The sequence below is a fragment of the Rattus norvegicus genome, chromosome 5 (genome assembly GCF_036323735.1).
Source record: "Rattus norvegicus strain BN/NHsdMcwi chromosome 5, GRCr8, whole genome shotgun sequence".
Classification (NCBI taxonomy): domain Eukaryota; kingdom Metazoa; phylum Chordata; class Mammalia; order Rodentia; family Muridae; genus Rattus; species Rattus norvegicus.
The window spans coordinates 154,946,862-154,966,294 of record NC_086023.1 but is presented as its reverse complement, the minus strand read 5'-3'; the positions used below and the strand labels follow the sequence as shown (position 1 = coordinate 154,966,294).

Below are 19,433 nucleotides of genomic sequence, written 5' to 3'. Positions count from 1 at the left end.
CACAAGTCTCAAGACCTGAATCTGATACCCAGGAACCACGTGGTAGGAGACATTTGATACCTCATCACATATCTGCCCCCTACATCTTTAATAAATATAATAAATGTTAAGAATCTGGCAGTGCTCACTGATAAGTGGATATTAGCCCGAAAGCTCGGAATACCCAAGATACAAATCACAGACCGTATTAAGTTCAAGAAGAAGGAAAACCAAAGTGTGGATGCTTCAGCCCTTCTTAGAAGGGGGAACAAAAATACTCACAGGAGGAAATAGAGAGACAAAGTGTGGAGCGGAGACTGAAGGAAAGGCTATCCAGAGACTGCCCCACCTGGGGATCCAGCCCATATACATACAGCGGCCAAACCCAGTCACTATTGGAGATGCCAGGAGGTGCATGCTGACAGGAGCCTGATATAGCTGTCTCCTGAGGGCCTCTGTCAGAGCCTGACAAATACAGAAGTGGATGCTTGCAGCCAACCATTGAACTGAGAACGGGGTCCGCAATGGAGGAGTTAGAGAACTGACTGAAGGAGCTGAAGCTGTTTGCAATCCCCTAAGAAGAACAACAATATCAACCAACCAGACCCCCCAGAACTCCCACTAAACCACCATCCCAAGAGTACACAGGGATAGACCCATGGCTCCAGCTCCATATGTAGCAGAGGATGGCCTTGTCCCTTGTCTGGTATCAGTGGGAGGAGAAGCCCTTGGTCCTGTCAAGGCTTGATGCCCCAGTGTAGGGGAATGTCAGGGAGGGGAGGTGGGAGTGAGTGAGTGGGTGAGGGAGCACCCTCATAGAAGCAGGGGGGCAGGGCTGGAGAGATGATGGTTCAGTGGTTAAGAGCATTGGCAGCTCTTCCAGAGGTCCTGAGTTCAAATCCCAGCAACCACATGGTGGCTCACAACCATCTGTAATGGGATCTGATGCCCTCTTCTGGTGTGTCTGAAGAGAGCTATAGTGTACTCACATACATAAAATAAACTTTAAAAAAAAAAAAAAGGAAGCAGGGGGGAGATAGTGGGTTTCTAGAGGGGAAACCGGGAAAAGGGATAACATCTGAAATGTAAATTTAAAAAAAATCCAATAAAAGAAACCATGTCAAAGAGAAAAAAAGAAAGAAAGAAAAAGAATCTGGCAATGGCTGCAGGCAGGCAGATCAGTGAGCAGCGAGAGTCAGAGGAGCTTTGCCTCCTTCCCAACTTGACTCTTATAAATGTGGGCAGGTCCCCTAACCTTTGTGCCTCCATGTCCTCTGCTTAGGTTCCAGGGACCACACTAGTCTCCATGACTTTGTGCACTTGAATGAATGCATTTATGGGGAATCAACTGTGCCAACTGACAAAAACAGATGGCAAGGTTACCCACACTGAACCCTGCAGGAGATTGGCCCCGTCAAAGATCAGTCATGGATGGAGGAGGGACTAAGCGAGGCATACCCTCTTGCCACTGAAGTTTTGGCTGTTGTCAGATTCAGGGAGATGGGGAGTCACTATGCGTCACCCACCAGGTTCCAATGGACAGTTTTCCAAACCCGCCGTGGTCACACGATAGCCTTGGTTAAACTCATTGGGTCACAAAACAAAGCAGACACGAAAGTCAGAAGGGGATGGGGTGGGTAGACAGGTGAGATAAGAGAGTCAGGCTAAGAAGTCTAGAGTGTGTGTGTGTGTGTGTGTGTGTGTGTGTGTGTGTGTGTGTGTATGAAACTGCCAAAGAACAAACTTAATTAATAATAGTAATTGAAAATAGTCAATTTGAGAAATGAATAAAAACAGAGAATGAGTAAAATAAATAAAGAAAAATCAGATAAGAGGGCCAGTGAGATGGTTCACCAAGTAAGGGTGCTTGTGGCCAAACCCGACGACCTAAGTTCAATCCCTGGGACCCACAGGAGAGAAAGCCAGTTACAACAAGCTGTCCTCTGACCTCCACACATGTACCACCCCTGCTGCACACATACACACAGACACAAGGAAAAGAAATAAATGTAATTTTGAAAATATAAACAAACAGATGAGGACTTGTTATGTGCTCATATGTGAAAAGCCCTGGGTTACATTCTCAGTGCTGCCCAGGGGAAGAGGGTGTGAAGAAGGAAGAAGGGGTGCAGGATGGGGGCGAGGGGATGGGCAGTAGGGTCAGGAGTTCAAAGTCATCCTCCTCATAGCCACTGAGGCAGGCAAGCCTAGGATGCATGCGTGAAACTGTCTAAAATATACCAAAGATTAAGATACAAATGAATGCTAGGAATGAGAGGAGGATGGGAAAGACAAAATGACCAAAACTATAATCATAAATGCTTATGAATGATCAAAAATGTTTAAATGCTTTCAAAAAAAACCCAAAAAAACTAGCAAGGAGAAACCCAAAACAAACCAGAAACTTAGTAAAGCACAAGGCAGGAGAATGGACAGTCGAGTCCCAGAGGGAGTGGGGCCCTGGAAAAGTCAGGGCGGGGCTGTAGTTCTCAGTAAGGAGGGAGGCGGTGAGCAAGGCATAGCGGAAGCAATGGAGCATTTGCTGAGAAACTTAGCGTCAGTCAGTGGCTAAAAAATACATAAAATCCAGCTACAGCACTTTGCCACTACCTGGCCTGCACCCCAAGACCTGCAACCCCAAGATATTCCTATCCCTGTGCTTATTGTCTTCCAAATCCCGACCCTACTCTTGCCTTCAAGTGCCTTTTAAAAATCGTCTCCCAGACAGGGACTGAAGCTCACAGATCCTAACTTGCCTGTGCTCATCCTGAGAGCAGGCCTGGGCCAAGCCAGACGAGGCCCAGACGACTCCTCAGACACCCAGGGCTCAGCCTGGAGATGGGGGTGGCGGGAACCACCTCGCTGCAGTCCAGCCTCGGCCCAGACTCTGACGGTGGTCCTGCAGCCTACTGCACACACTCCCTCAGCTCTGCCCTTCTCCTGGGCACAGGTCTGGAACAAAGTGGGTAACTGCTGGGGGACAGGGTAGCCAGTTGTATGGAGGGAAGGGCTCTGGTCACTCCAGGAAGGAGAAATTCCTCAGCTCCCACCAGCAGCCTTCCCTGAAAAGAAATCTGAGGCAGGCCGGAAGCAGGTATTTCATCTGCTTCCCTCCTCAGCCTGGAAAACACTGTCATTATCTCTTGCTATCCCTCAAGACTCCTATCAACAGTGGGGCTGGTCCCAAGAAAGGAAGGGCAGAAAGAAGGAAAGGGTCAACAGGCTGGGACAAGCCCTGAGTCAGCCAGCCTTGGTCCCATTCTATCCTCAGAACAGAAATTACTCCCGCGCATAATCATAGACCACTGTCCTTGCCCCCACTTAGGCTTAGACTCCTCGGCCTGTGTAAACTGCCCTCCCCTGACTGATTCTGCCTAGAATCAAATTGAAGTGCTGAGATCAAGGGCAGCGAGGCAAGGCTTGCTGGGACATGGGTTAGAAATCGGAGATCCTGAAACTGCACTGGTCATTGACTCCACCCATTTCACAGATGCAGACCTCGGGCTTGAAGAGCTAGGACTCAAACCCGGTCTGTAAGACCCTTGAGGCTAAGCTCTTTGATGGGGGGGGGACCCAATTCTGAGCTTGGGTGGGTCAGCGGTGACTTCCACGTGTCTGTAGTGCAGCCTCTAAGATCCTATAGCTTCAGGGCTGCCCGCTCTCCTCTGAATCACGGCCCACCAGTCTGAGTCCTAGAAGGCATTGAAGGGCGTGTCCCAACTCACCCAAACTGCCTCAGCCCTACCGTGGGCCAGCACACAATAGCTGTGTGGAACGTATCTTCCCAATGAATGAGCCTGGGGGACTCCCATGGCTGTCATGGAATGCTGTTCAATTAAGATTTGGTGAATGAAAAGCGAACGGGATAGCCAGCGGTGGCAGTCAGGGAATTTCGGTAGAATTCCTCGGGCCCTCAGCAAACAGTTCCACCCACCACTCCTACCATTGTGCAGCTCATTCTGAAGGAGCCCTTCAATCAGGGGGCAGAGCTGAGGGGAGGTCAGGAATAGATAGCATCCCAGGTCTAGGTCATTGGCTTGAGGAAGGAAAAGTCAGTTTTCAGAGTTACAAGTTCAGGCTGAACAGGGAGCAACCGCAGTGTCCTACAGAGTGTGTTGGGGTGAGAGGCCAGACAGAAGGTTAAGGGGAAAGGCGGCTTAGTGGAGGGTGGGGAGGAGAGGTGCTCTGTGGGTGTGGCAGAAACAGTAAGGGGTCAGGCCTGGTGGGCGGTTAAGGAGTGACTCAAGAGGGCAGAGGTGAGAGAGAGCCAGTCAGGCAAGGACAGAGAATCAGTCACTGGGTAAACACTGGCCCAGTTGGAAAAGTCACCCTCTTGGCTCTAAGAACAGGGAACAGGGATGGAGACTGTCTAGGAGCACCTGGGCTCTATGGTTCACCACAGCAGACCCATATGGACCCCACCCTCATCTTCCACCCTCTGCTGGTCCACCAACTCCACCCAGCCCTCCTTGAGGTCACTCAGGTCCTCTGGGCCTCTCCTGCCAAGTGCCTTCTAGGTCTTAGGATTCCTCACTCAAGAGTTCCCTTCTCCTCCTTGTGGCCCCTTGTGAGCTCAGAATAAGAGCAGAACTGTAGCAGCACACAGCATCCCACGTCGTCGGAGATGTAGAAAGACTGAGCTGCTCTTGGGCCCACTCTTAAGAGAGGCACCTAGCACTCACTCCATCCAGGCCCAACTGCCCTGAGGCTCCCCATTCTGAGTTCGCTTTACCCACGTGGGGCTACCTCCCAGAGGTTAACCAGCTCTCTGCAGATCTCACAGAGACTCAGTGCGAGGCAGTGATTGATTTAGCTTATGGCTTAGAAGACTCCGGGGTCCAGGGGTGCTCCACACAAGGCTCGGTTTTGTTCCAAGTTTTTACTTTTGACTGCCTGATTATAATCTCCCCCCAGAGGATAGCATGGTAAAGTTCCAGCGAAGACTGACAGGGTACCCATCACCATGAAGTGCCCCTTCTGCCAAGTTGGCAGCAGAAAGGAGTACCCTTGTCCTGCCAAGTTCCCACCCTGCTAGAAGTTTCTCCGTCAGCTCCCCCACACGCCAGAACTGTAGGCCGGGCCATGCCCAGAGGCGACTTTGAGCCTGAACAACGTGGCCGGCGACCCTCCGATTTCCACGCTTGCAGGGACAGCCCCTGACCTCCACGCTGGGTCGTCCCCTAGGAAAACCCCACGCTGCAGGGTGGCGCTGGCCAGTGCCAGCCCAGGGTCCTTCGCGGGCGCGGCCGTCCCGGGCCAGAGTCCCAGCCGAGCAGCCTCCGGTGTCCCCGCCAAGTTGGCGCGCGCCCCCCGCCCGCGGCCCTGGGTCACGCACACTCACCGCGAGCAGCCGCGCGTGCAGCAGCAGCCCTAGCAGCAGCGAGCCCACTGCCCGCTGCCCCATGGCCCGGTCTCGTTCGCTGGCTCACTCGGCGCCGCCCGCAGCCACCAGCTCGCTGTCCTGCCGAGTCCTTCGGACTGCTCGCCTCTTTCCCCTTCCAACTCCGATCCCCGCCCTCCCGTGCACGCCCCGCCCCCGGGTCTCCGGCTCCGCCCCCGAGGCGCCAAGTTCAGGAGGTCTAGGCCCCACCTTCAAACATCTAGCCACGCCCTACAAGACCAGGTTCCGCCCCCGAGGCAACCCCTCCTGATCAACTAGGTCACGCCCCTACAAGACCTGGCCCCGCCCCCTTAGCGTCGGACCCCGCCTCCCGGCCGCAAGCTAAGCTCTCTAGAGGAGTGGCGCGGCCGACAGTGCCTTTGTCTGGGCCCCAGTCCCCCACGATATGGGATGAGGCCCAACCGGCTCCACGCCAGACGTGGCTTGGAGTGTGGGATAAGACTGAGACGCCACCTGGCAGGGCCTCGAGCCCTCCGCACACGCCGCTCCTTCACACCACGTGCTCCACGCGGAGTGCACCGCGAACAGTTTTCGAGGGGGGGTCCCACATGCGTGCAGCTTCCAGAGTTTCACACTCACAACGTTCAGTGTGTGTCGTGTATGTGCTTTACAGAGCTTCTACTTCAGTTTAGCTTAACTTCGTTAAAAGCCAATCCTGTTGCTTCGGAACAATGAGATGTTGGACCCTCAGGGCAAATACTCTCTGGCACTGAGCTGCCCCTAGCTGTCACTAGCACAGCTTACATGCAGGGTAGGTCACTAATAATCCTCACAAGCATTGGCAAGACTTCTCAACCCTCACATGCACTCAACTGCTCACATCCACTTCATGTTTGTGTTTACATTTTTGTTCATGTTTCTACAGACTCAAGTATCCCAACAAGCTATAAACTGTCTTTTATTTATTGTTTATTTTCTGTACGTGTGCCCGTGTATGTGTATGTGCCTGTACACATGCCACAGTGCACATGTGGAGGGCAGAGGTGTTTTGGAAATTAATGGTCTCCTAGCATGCAAGTTCAGAAATCCAACTCAGGTAAGTAATCAAGCTTATCTCTACAACTGAGTTCTCTCTAATGCATATTACACACTAATCATACACAGGTTCCTCATACATTTTACACTAGGGCTTATATGCTTTTTTTACACACTCACCAGCCTATATATTCTAGACTTTTCTCACACATTCATCCCAGTTCTTGATATCGATCTGAATCACTCACATACCCACTCTGATTCACATACATCAACCCCAGAGTCGTACCAATCCTCACACCCAGGTTCAGACACAGACAGGCTCTGCCAGACCCTTGATCTCAGATGTTCTTGGTATGTCACTGGTATCTGGTATCGAGGCAACCCTACCGCTTCCCGTTGGCAGACACACAAGCCTGGAACTGGGGAGTGTCTCTACCACCTACCCAGGGCCCTTATTTTGACTGAAAATTTCCAGGAAGCCCCAGGCTAATGGGTGGAGAGAAAAATAACTGGAGTGTATGTGTGTGTTTGTGCATGTGTGTGTGCACACACCTGTGTGCATGGGCCTGCATATGTGTGTGTGCATGCATGTGTGCGTGTGTGTATGTGTGTGTGTGTGTGTGTGTGTGTGTGTGTGTGTGTGTATGTGGCTTTGAGGAAAACCCTTTGAGCAATGATAGGAGAAAAAACTACAAACCCAAGTTTCCATTGTTTCCTGTGAGTTGCTAGGTTCCAGAAACTTTGCAGCCAGGAGTGAGGTAGGCTGTGGACAGAAGGAAATGCCCAGCACACTGGACGGCGCCAGCCCTGTCCGGAAAGTATGTTCACTGTGATAGGAGCCAGACACTCGGGGACCTGAGAAAACACTGACATCCTGACCCTATTCCATAGAGACACCATCTCAAAAGACTGGGTTCTTCTCTGCCCTGTGGGCATAACTATGGGGGACCAACTCACAGCGTGAGGCACAGAAAGCACATCCAAGTGGGCCTGCCAACGCTCTGGCCCCAGCCCAGGCTCCAAGCATAGCACCTAATAAGGCCTGCATCTGCTCCTAGCAGGGGGATGGGACAGACAGAGAAGGCATGCCCAGTCATGGCCCTTAGTGGTCCCTGTTCTACTAAAGGGGACAAAGAAGGAAACAATCCTACCTCATGCTGTTCTCAGTATAACAGAGAAGACTGCCTCCACCATCTAGCTGTGCAGTCCCGAGCAGATCCTTCGGCCTCCACTGTCAGACTCATTTAGAAAGCTAGGGCGATGCTGACCTTTCTCACAGTGTGTGTATGAGGACCAAGAGAAACTGATGAGAAAAAGAAAAACAAAACGAAGAAAAAGAAAGTAAGAAGTGTCGGGCCAGAGAAATGGCTCACCGGCTAGATCGGGTAGGGATACTCTTCACTGAGCCTGCGAACTTGAGATCAGAGCCCCAACCCTGGGACCTACAAGGCAGCAGAGAACCAACTCCACAAAGTTGTCCTCTGACTGTCACACATATGCTGTCTATGCTTTGGGGGTACACACACACACACACACACACACACACACACACACGCATGCATGCACACACATGTAAACAAGTTTGATATGGGCTGGGGAGATGGTTCATTGATTAAGAGCCTTGTTGGCACAATGCTCTTTTGCAGGGAGTCCAAGCATTGCTCCCAGCACCCATTCTAGGAAGCTCACAACCGCCTGTAACTCCAGATTTGGGGGATGTGACACCTCTGAGGTGTCATACACGTTCGCACACACACACACACACACACACACACACACACACACACACACACACACAACTAAGGGTGAAATAAATATTTTTCAAGGAATTTCAAAAGTTGAGGATGTAGTTCAATCGGCAGACATACATACAGTCCTGGGTTTGATTCCCCAGCACCGTATAAACGAGTGGTACTTTCCTAGAATCCCAGAACCTGGGAGGCTGAGACAGAGGACTGTCATAAATTCAAAACCAGCTTGAACTATATAAGACTTTGTTCCAAAAGAAGAAAAAAGGGGAAAAGGGAAGGGGTCAGGGGGAGGTATATAGCTAACACTGAATAGGAAGGAAGTGATCACTCTCTTAATACTTTATTGTTTGATATGTAGCTCAGTCTGGCCTTGAACTCACAACCTCTCTGCTTCCGGAACTCTGGGATTGTAGATCTGTATAAGTAACAGTGCTTAGCTCTGTTAGTATTTCTGTGTGCGCTTGACCTAAAAGAAAAAAAAACAAAAACAAAAAAACAAGCTTCTGAAAGCTTCAGTCTGGCGGTGGAGCCTCCCATTTGCCCATTGTGGGGGTCTTCATCTGCCAGTGAGGTGCAGCTATTACCCCAGGATCTCCAGCCAGATGTGGTTGTGGGGGGACATCCTGGAGCTCCGTGGGAGGGAACTCCCTGTCTGATGAGGAAGGCTGACTTCAGAGTTGGCAATTGACCAGCCTGGTGGCAGGGTTTTTCCAAGGCCTTGCCTGTGTGTGGAGGGGTCAGCATCCGTGACAAATCTCATGGCATGAGCTGCCTCAGTGTCCTTTCCTTGCCTCTGGCCCTTTTCAGGCTCACAGATTTAGCTTCTCGCATGATTTGCTCGTGGCTACAGGGACAGAGGAACAAGCATGTCTTTGTAGATAGTTGGTCGTGATGAACCCAGCCCTATAGGCCTTGCTTCCTGAAAAGGTTTGAGGAAAGAGATGTGAGGAAAGGCTGACTTGGAGGGAGGCAGGCTGACGAGGGGAAATAGGCCTGTCCAGAACATCCTCCAGAGAAGCCCCACCCGCCTGGGGATCAGTCATCCACCTATTTATTCCGAGCCCTCTCCTTTCCACGAAGGGATTTGGCTGGCTGGCTCCTAGCATTCGGTTCTCAGTATCTTTAGCAAATGTTCTCAAGTTGTTCTGTCTGGGGCCAGGCTGTCTCCTTGTATGGCTTGTTGGGCTTTTTGGAGCCTCGGAGGTTCCTGTAACTACTCTGAATGTGCTCACGGCTTAGAGCGTTTGTCAGAGTGTTTAGGACAGAAACAGCTCAAGCATCTCAACGAGGTTCCTCAGGGGAGGAGGAGGGACCATAAGAGTTGGGAAGGCAGGGGTTGGGGATTTAGCTCAGCGGTAGAGCGCTTGCCTAGCGAGCGCAAAGCCCTGGGTTCGGTCTCCAGCCCCCCCAAAAAAAAAAAGAGTTGGGAAGGCACATACCTGGGCTGGTGGTGTGGGAGCTGGGAACGTTTGGAACAGTGGCTATAATTACAGCTTGCCCCTCCAACATTGATAGGAGCTGCTGCTTCTTCTGGTTTCCAACTGATTGCAAGTCTTTTTTCCCTGCCTCAGAGCTTTTGCCCATCTCATGTTTTCTTTCCGTTTCCTTTTGTTGGGGCTAATTCATTCAGGACTGCCCTACACAGTTGGACAGGTAGTTCTCATCCCACACTCCCAAGTGAATGAATGGGTTTGGTGCTCTGGCCTGAGGGAGTGTTTTTTGACACCACGAGTAAAGACACTGCATGGGCTAGCCTCGTGCTACATTCTTTGAATAGTAAAGGCAGTTACTATGGCCAAGGGTTCCCATTGCCTCTGTGGGAAAACAGGCAGAGACGGGCTGCATCCTTGGCTTGGTGCGGAACCAGAAACCGATGTAAAAACACTGTGGCTGGTGGAGGCACTGATGAAAAGACATCTTCTTAGGAGGCAGTGAAGGTTCACACAGGAAGGGGAGGGACATCCTGCTCATCTTTGCAGTCTGTCCTTTCTTCCATGTCTGTCTCCTGACTCGCACCTACCTTGACAGAAGCCATCCCCGGCTCCCCACAGAGGGCAAGTTTCACAGCCTTCCCACACTTCCCTGCTTCTGTGTCGGAGCATCTGGACAACGGAGATAGTCTGGGGATGATTTGACGCGCAAACGCTGACAGCATGCTGTTCTTGCTGGGCCTTCTCTCCAGTGACATTCCCAGTGAAGAATGCAGTGCCTGGAGTGGAGCTGGCTCTGGGAGCCATTTTCATCCCCGCTTGGGTTAAAGAACAAGTTGGTTTGAGCCTGGCTTGTGACATGAATGTTCTTTTTGGGTTTTTGTTTTTTTTTTTTTTTTTCAGTTTTTTGAGACAGAATTTTTCTGTGCTGCTCCTGGCTGTCCTGCAATCAGGCTGGCCTTGAATTCAAAGATCTGCCTCCAAGCGCTGGGATTCAAGACGTGCGTGCACCACGATGCCTAGCCAGATGTTCTGCTTCTTGCTTTCCCTCGGTCCCAGGGATCGAACCCAGGCCCTTACACATGCCGAGCAAGTCCTCTACTACTGAGCTACAGCCTTCGTCTTCTTTTTACTTTTGGACACGGGGTCTCATTAAGTTACCCAAGCTGGCCTTGAACTTGTCTGCGACGCAGGCAAGTCCTGAGATTGCAATTCTCCTGCCTCAGATTCCAGAGCAGCAGGTATTGCAGCTTTTACATTTTTAGTGCCGGGGTTCTGGTTTATGTCTCAAGTGGAGATAAATCACTGTTCAGTCGGCCCCGAGTCCTGTCTGATCACTGACAAGTACACAGGTATAGATTTTGTTTCTGGGTTTTTTTGGGGGGGGGAGGGTTAGGGGTAGGTTGTTTGTTTTGTTTTGTTTTGTTTTGCTTTGCTTAGACAGTATGTCTCATTGTGTAGCCCTGGCTGGCCTAGACCTCCCAATGTAGACCAGGCTGGCCTCCAACTCAAAGAGATCTATCTGCCTCCCTCTGCCACCTAAGTGCTAGGTCATGTCCTACGCTGTTCTGGTTTTGAGGTAGGATCTTTGGTAGCACTGGCTGATCTCAAGCACTCTGGATGCCGCCCTATCTAGGCTGAGAACTCCTCTCAGCCCGGACAGAATGTGATTCCTCTAAACATGACTTTAGCCTTGCTGGATAGCCTGCTGGTGCCCACCCCTCTCCCCATCTCCAGGGTCTTCACACTACCAAACACTTTCTTACTGCACCCCAGGTGAATCCTGAGGCTCCAGGCGGGAACCCCACACTGCAGATCTCCTGCTCTCCCTCTCAGATACCTCATGGGAGAGGGGTTCTTTGGGGGGAAAAACTTTGAAATACCTGTCTTTTTTTATTATTATTACATTTTTATTATAGGGGGTGTGGCACACATGCTGTGGGTGCATGTGTGGAGGTCAAAGGGCAGAGGTCAGTTCTCTCCTCCCCCTCGTGGGCTCCAAAGATAGAACTCAGGTTGTCAGGTTTGGTGGCGGCAGGCTGAGCCATCTCACCTACCTACCTGGAGGGCCTGCATTCTTTCCCACATGGTGACCAGCTCCCAGGACGATGACACGTCCCGGGAAAGTGTTTACACAAGTCTTGAGTGAGTTGACCTATTTAATCTGTCCTTCCTCAGCACGTGTGTGAACAAGCCCCACCTGTTTCTGTGGGGGAAAACTTATAACATCTCACAGGGCATGTATTGTTTAGGACGTGGTTTATGAATGCTACTCCAGAATCCAGCCTCTGAGCCAACCATAAAAATGGTCTTTATCAGTTCAGTTCCGTCACCGCGGCTCCCATCCCCCAAACCGCTTCAGTCAGGCTGGAATTCTTGGGGGCCCTATCCACCCCCTCACATTCCCACCCACAAGGCCCAGCATTAGCCTAGAAAGCTTCTATTAGTCCAGGAGTTGGATCACCACCAACGCCCTTGACCCTTCTCCAGGCAGAGCAGGCAGTTGTCCCTCACTGTGTGTGTGCTAGTGAGCTCGGTTGGCTTCTCGTCTTGCTTTTCTCACTTAACACGCTTTTCATAAACACAGTTCGATGTGTCAGGAAGACCAAGGCTACTTAAAAAGGAATCTGTGGATCTCTGCCAGCCCCCAAACTGTTTATCACCAGGCTGAGATAAGGGACTGCTGCTTCAGGGCATCAATCAACGGGGACACTGAGCATGTCCTTTTGCCCAGCTGACATTTCCCTCTCTGCAACCCTTCCCAGGATTGCAAGCAGCTCAGAGATTCCTATTTTGACAGAAGCCATAGTCATCTGTCCATCTTCCTCTCCTGTTGCTGTGGAGAGAACGCAGGGCCTTGTCCATGTTTATTGATTTGGGGGACGAGCTTCTAATGACGGATTGGAAGCATCGGTAATTTGTGAACGGGTGACTTCGGGTGGCCCTTTTACTGCCTTCCCATGATCTCGTCCCTTCTTTCTCCTCCCTCCCTTTTGCGACAGGGTCTCTCATATCAGAGGCTGGCCCAAAGTCGCTGCGTAGCCAAGCGTGACCTTGGATTTCTGATCCTCTTAACACCACCTCCCAAGTACTAGAGTTACAGATGTGTCCGTACAGATGTGTCGCTGTGTCTGTTTATTCAGTGCTGGGGGTCAAGCCTAGGGCTCTCTGTACCGGCTAGGCAAGTCCTCTACCAACTGAATTCCATTCCCAGCCCCTATGCAGAATATCTCTAAAAATCAATGACTTGATGGTATATCTCAGGGACACTCAGTAGGTGTCCTTCACCCACCCTTCCCTGTTGCCGGGTCTTTGTCCTGTCTGCAGGCCTTGGTTACTAAGCAAGCATTCCGGCCATGGCTTTTTGTCCATCCCCATGTTTACTGTTATAACTCCCTCTGTTTTTTAGAACCACAAATCTGAGGCCAGAGGAGATGGGGAGACTTCTGCGGGGACACAAATGGCCCCACCCTCAGCAAGGACCTCTTGACCACTGGCCTCCTTGTTCTCCCTCATCTGCCTTGCCCTTCCTACTGGGCAGACTTTCCCTTCCTTTCCTTCTCGATTGTCTTTTACGAGGCTGTGAGCGCTCTGGACTGTTCTTGCCTGTTGTCTTTTTGCAGCCTGAGAGAAATCCTTTTGGAATGTCCTGTGACTTCTCCCTCCAAGTTCCCGGCTTTGTTCAATTGTTCCCCAGAAATTCCTGCCTGGCTAGGGGAATGGGGGGAGGGGGAGGACTGTGCATGAGGCTGAGGAAAAGTTGGCCGAAAATGTCAAGAGCAGTGCAGCCCCGAGCAGAGCATGGACTTTCATTGGTCTTATTATTGTTCCCCTTGTAAATCTTAACCCGGGAGGAGAAGGATGCAGTTTGGGATGGAGTGGAGTTCTAGTCCCAGGCATGGACAGAAAAAGCAGGGGAGAACGCCATGGAGCTGGGAGGGATGGGTGAGCTGTGGCCTCGAGGGGCCAGGAATAGAACGTGCATCTGGTACACACACTGGCGATAAAGAAAAACGTATTTCAAGTAGCACACGCCTGTAATCCCAGCATTCAGGAGGCAGAGGCAGACCTATCTCTGAGTTTGTGGCCAGCCTGGTCTACAAAAGAAGTTCTAGGATAGCCAGGGCTACACAAAAGACCTTGTTTCAGAAAACAAACAAACAAACAAACAAAAAAACAAAACCCAAACCAAAAAACCCCAACTTGTATTTGTTTTTCAGACTCCTGGAACTGTGGTACCAAATTATCTATTTATAAAGGACAACACTAAGTATTTTTTAAAGGTTTATTTATTTATTATATAAAAGTACACTGTGGCTGTCTTCAGACACACCAGAAGAGGGCCTCAGATCTCATTACAGATGATCGTGAGCCATCATGTGGTTGCTGGGATTTGAACTCAGGATCTCTGGAAGAGCAGTCAATGCTTCCAACCACTGAGCCATCTCTCCAGCCCCACTAAACATTTTTTTTTCAAATTTTGAGACAGGGTCTTGTGTAGTACAAGTCATTCCCAAAATCTTCATACTGCTGAGAATGATCTTGAACCCCAACCCTCTTATCTGTGTCCCAAGTGCTGGGATTACTAGAATGTGCCACCATGCTGAGTTCTTTGAGGTGCTATAGACTAAGCCTGGGACTTCGCTAGGCGGGCCCTGTACTGACAGAGCAGCATCTCCAGGTCCCATTGTAAATGGCTTTTAGTGTATAAAAGCTCTCAGTGTTATGCTTCTGTTCCAGTGGTGTCAAAAAGCGAGGACCTTGAAGATCACATCTAAGATCGATGGTGGCTTCTGAGGAAACTGTCCTTTCATCCCACTGCTTTCTGGGAAGCACCTGTTGCAGGCTTTCTCTGCGCTGTGTAGATACCCTGACACTGAAACACAGTGTGGTGTTTACGCACCTCTGATCCTGGCACATGGGAGACGGACGTATGAGAATCAAAACAAGTTCAGGCCAACCTATTGAACATAGGGTTTGAGTCCAGCCAGGGGTACACAGTGACACCTTGTCTCAAAAAGAAAATAAAATGGGGAGCAAGGGGAATGTTGTTTTGGGTGAGTAGCAATCCCTCCTCCATTTAAACATTGTCCCTGATTTGTCCAATGCATTGTATTTTGGAGGCCACGTTTCTCTCCCCGTTTTTCTCTATTCAATAGGCCCACCAAACCTGACAATCCTTCAATCCCTGGGACCCATTCGATAGAAGGAGAGACCTCCAGACATTTGTCCTCTGACCTACACACATGCACCATGGGACTTGTTCATGTGCACAAGTGCACACAGAAAAATCGTTGTGAGGTCAGGGGAGTGCGGCAGGACACAGAGCCAAGAGCGTGTTCCAGGACTGGCAGCGTGAATGCCCCATGAACAGTGGCACACTTCAGCAGGTATAAAGGACTTGCTTGACCACTCCCCAAGCTGCGCGGACACACGAAGGAGATAGCACACCAGGCCACAGCATTGTTCAGCTGCCAGCATGCTGTTTCCTGTTTACAAGGTTCCCGCAGATGTGTGGCTTGAACTGCACTCTTGGGGGAACCTTCTGTGGCTTCAGGAGCAGGGAACCTTCTCAAATATGCGTAGTTTCTCTGAGCTTGTGAGAATCAAGCATCCACCCCAGAGAGCAATTCGGATCAAGGGCAGTGATCCTGTCCCTATGATACAATCTAATCCCCAGCCAATGGGCAAACTTCATGTGAGCAGCACCTACTACGTGCTGAGTCCTATGATAATGTGCGACATACATTTTGCGTGCACCCACGGCGCTCATTTGCAGAGCGCCTACTCCTTTCACACCGTGACCATGGAGATAAAGACGATGGCCTAGCGGTTCCAGATGCAGTGTCCTCTGATGATGCCAGGCCGGCTTTGAAAGCCACGGAGTTCCAGGCACTGTGTGGAAATCATTCACACTTGGCCCCTCTGTGCCACAGTGTCCTACCGCCATGAAATGTCAATAGTGCTTCCCTTAAAGCGTCACTGTGGTGATTAAACAGCTCAGTGCAGCCAGGTGCGTTGGCTCAGGGCCTCAGATGTCAGCCAGAGTCCTTGCCACTTCCTTTCCTAGTGACTGGGAGGGGTGTGGATGGAAGGAGGACTTATGGTGCCTCCGCTCCTGTCCTCACCTCTACTTCTGGCCCAAGCCTAAGTAACTGAGTCATGGTCTGCAGATGTATGCATTTTTAGGGACTCGACATATTTTGCTCTCAGAAAGAGGCATACCTCTTTTCACTGTTGCTTTGAGGAAAAGGCTCTCATAGTTCAGGCTTGCCCTGGATTCTTAATCCTCCTGCTTCGGCCTCCATGGTTACAGGGACCCACCACTATCTCTAGCCTCCTCCATTGTTTTAAAGGAATGCACAACCCAGAATTTAGTCAGGATTTAGCGACTAGTTACTAGAGGACCAGTTAATAGACAGATTTCATTTAAAAAAAAAAAAAAAAAGAAGGGGTTGGGGATTTAGCTCAGTGGTAGAGCACTTGCCTAGGAAGCACAAGGCCCTGGGGTCGGTCCCCAGCTCCGGGGGGGGGGGGGGGGGGAAAGAAAAAAAAGAAAAAGTCCTGTGCTGGAGAGATGGCTCAGTGGTTAAGAACACAGTTCAATTCCCAGCAACCACATGGTGGCTTATAACCATCTGTAATAGGATCTGATGCCCTCTTCTGGTGTGTCTGAAGACAGCGACAGTGCACTCATATACATAAAATAAATAAATCTTAAAAAAGAAGAAAAGGAGGAAGAGGAGGAAGAGGAGGAGGAGGAAGAGGAGGAGGAGGAAGAGGAGGAGGAGGAAGAGGAGGAGGAGGAAGTCCCACTGTGGCATACTCCTTTAATCTCAGGACTTGAAGAGAAGAGGCAGGTGGATTTCTGAGTTTGAAGGCCACCTGGTCTACATAGTGAATTCCAAGCTAGTCAGATACTTTGTATGCCAATAATCTCAGAGGTTTGAGAAGCTGAGGCAGGAAGTTCATGAGTTCAAAACCAGCCTGTGACCTGAAGCTTAGAGACAAAGTGCTTATCTAGCATAAAGCCCGCCACCCCCCCAACCTCTCCCCGCCCCTCCGCCCCCCCCCCCCGTCTCCGTGCAACACGTAGCCTTGTCCTTGGGAAGAAAGAACTTTATCCTGTTGGATTTATCACTACCTACTGTGCCTATCTATGGGAAGGGACGGCCCTTAGATGCTTGCATTCATTCAAATGATGTGTAGTAGTGCCACTCTCTGGGCCGAGGATCCCAGACTGTTACAAAAGCAAGCCCAGCACTTCATTCACCTCTCTGCACCTCTGCTTCCCGACTGTAAACTCAACGTGACCAGAGGCTTCAGGCTCCTACAGTTTTGACTGCTTCTCCACGATAGACTGAACCATGTGAACTGTGAGCTAAAATAAATACCTTTGGGGCTGGAGAGACAGCTCGGTGGTTAAGAGCACTGACTGCTCTTCCAGGGGTCCTGAGTTCAATCCCCAGCAACCACATGGAGGCTCACAACCATCTGTAATGGGATCTGGCGCCCTCTTCTGGTGTGTCTGAAGATAGCTACAGTGCACTCATATACATAAAATAAATATTAAAAAAAAATAAAAATACCTTCTCCCTTCCACTACTTTGTTCTTTTATCAAAGCAACAGGAAAATAAACTAAGACATAACTCAAGTTGTTTTTCTTTACTTTTGTAATGTCATGAAGAATTGTCTTCTTTTTGAAGGAACTGAATATACCCAAAGCACTATATACATAGTGCCTGGTATATAGTTGAGTTAAGAAATGCTGGCTGGGGGCTGGAGAGATGGCTCAGCGGTTAAGAACAATGACTGCTCTTCCAGAGATCCTGAGTTCAATTCCCAGCAACCACATGGTGGCTCACAACCATCTGTAATGGGATCTGGCGCCCTCTTCTGGTGTGTCTGAAGAAAGCTATAGTGTACTCATATAAATAAAAATTTATAAAAAAAAATTAAAAAAAAAAGAAATGCTGGCTGGCATATTAACAGCGTGAGGTCCTGAGCATCCACAAGTGAGACTCTGTCACGCTTCTGAGGGTGGCAGTGACACTCTCGTGGAGCACCTGTGGGCCAGAAGGTCATGTCCACCAGCATTACAAAAAGGATTTACTGTGAGTCAGACTGGGCCAGGCACTGGTGGTGTTGAGAGGTGCCCTAGCCAAGGACCCTGCACTCAGGTACAAGGAAACTGGACCATTTTGGAGGTGAGTGTTTCTAGAAAAGCCAGGGGGAAGTATGGTCTTATGCCTCAGAGCTGCAGGAGCCCAGAACCAGGTCAAGATGGTGGCTTTGAGTAGCTGCACAGAGGGCTCTCAAACCAGCTCTGTTTCTCACCCTAGAGCAGAATGGATTCTGACCAACCATGTTGTATTCCTGTGACTGTCCATCTGGGGAATGAGAACTGGAGCTGTGGACTGAGGGAGCATCTTATTCTGGGGAGGAGAAAGAAGAAGGGACAGAGGATTGAAATTTCTGCATGCTGAGCCCTGACCAGAGGAGGAATAAAAAAAAATGGGACTGAATTCGTGAACTGTGGACCAGGAGTCTCAGGCCTTTGTCCTTTCTTCCCCTTGTCCTTATGATCCCATGAGGGGGACACTTGGGCCTGTTACCTTCTCTGCTTGACCATAGGAACTGTCAAAGAGAGGCTTCAGCTGTTGCTTCCAAGGGCAAAGAACTCTGGGAGCCTCAGAGTTCTGCCTTTTCTGAAGCAGCCCCCTTCTAGACTCAAAGGTGCAACTGGCTTTCCTGTTGCCAGGGAGACAAGGGAGTGTCAATAAGGACCAGGACTCAAGCTTACAGCCATGCAGAATCGGACCCCAAGGTGGGCAATGACTGACGGGAAGCCTAGCAAGGTGGTTGGGGATGGCAGGAAATAAAGTACTTGTTTAAGTCACTCTTTGTTCTCAGACAGGAGACTCCAGGCCTGGCCTGGGACAAGAGCACACACTCAGGAACGAATTCAGAGGCCCTTTGATCAGTGAAGCTATACATCCAAACTTTAGATGGAGAGAACAGGTCTGGAGTAGGGAACAAAAGATCCGAGGCCTCAGCTGTAATCTGGGGCCTTAGAGTTCCTTAGCCAACAGGATCAAGGAGATGTTAGGTTCCTTGCGGGGCTGATATTCCAGAATTTAAGTCAGCTGGGATTTGAGTCCACAGTGGCTCAGGCAACATTTTCCAAGACATTCAAGCTAGTTGGGGGGAAAGGTCCCCTCATTCTACCAAGTCCAGATGGACTAACTCAATGACGTCAGGGAGCACCCCGGCAGGGCCACCCTCCCTCCTGTGGGAAAGTCTATTCAACACATCTAACACTGCCATCACGAAGTTCTCTGTGTCTATCTATGTGCAAAAGGTCAAATAATGCCTGACCTTGACTCAGTGACTGCACAGCTGTTAGCCCAGAAGTCCAGAGTTCTGGGCCAGCATAGGCTACATATGAGACCCCATCTCAGAGGGGGAAAATGGTGCTAAGAACAGGGCCTGCTGTGTGATAAAGGTTCTGCTAGAGGTAGGTCGGAGACTTGTGAGACTCTGTGGGGTTCACACTCGTTCGGCCAGTAGTTTTGTTCAATCAGGGCACAGTGTCAGAATTACATTTGTTCTTGACATGCAAAACTGAGGATCTGCTGAGATGGCTTAGCAGGTAAAGGCATTTGCTGCTAAGCCTGAGGACCTGAGTTCAATTCCAGCTAGACCAACTAGGACAGAAATGACTTCTGCAAGTTTTCCTCTGAGTTCCATATCAACACACACACACACACACACACACACACACACACACACAGAGAGAGAGAGAGAGAGAGAGAGAGAGAGAGAGAGAGAGAGAGAGAGAGAGACCAAGTATGGAGAGAGAGACCAAGTATGGTACTATGTATCTGTCATCC

At 50.2% G+C, this 19,433-nt stretch overlaps 1 protein-coding gene across 5 annotated transcripts in view; it reads right to left on the bottom strand.

The window, feature by feature from the left end:
• The window catches only part of Hspg2 (heparan sulfate proteoglycan 2), a 101,154-nt gene extending 95,677 nt beyond the window's left edge, over positions 1-5,477 (bottom strand). For 4 of the 5 annotated variants that reach the window (XM_039111301.2, XM_063287775.1, XM_063287774.1 and 1 more), the window contains exon 1: positions 5,321-5,477. In XM_039111301.2, coding sequence (XP_038967229.1) covers positions 5,321-5,383 — 63 coding nt within the window. In that variant the 5' untranslated portion in view covers positions 5,384-5,477. The remainder of the gene's footprint in view (positions 1-5,320) is intronic. The other variant, NM_001427438.1, reaches the window with a different exon arrangement.
• Positions 5,478-19,433: the final 13,956 nt, after the last annotated feature.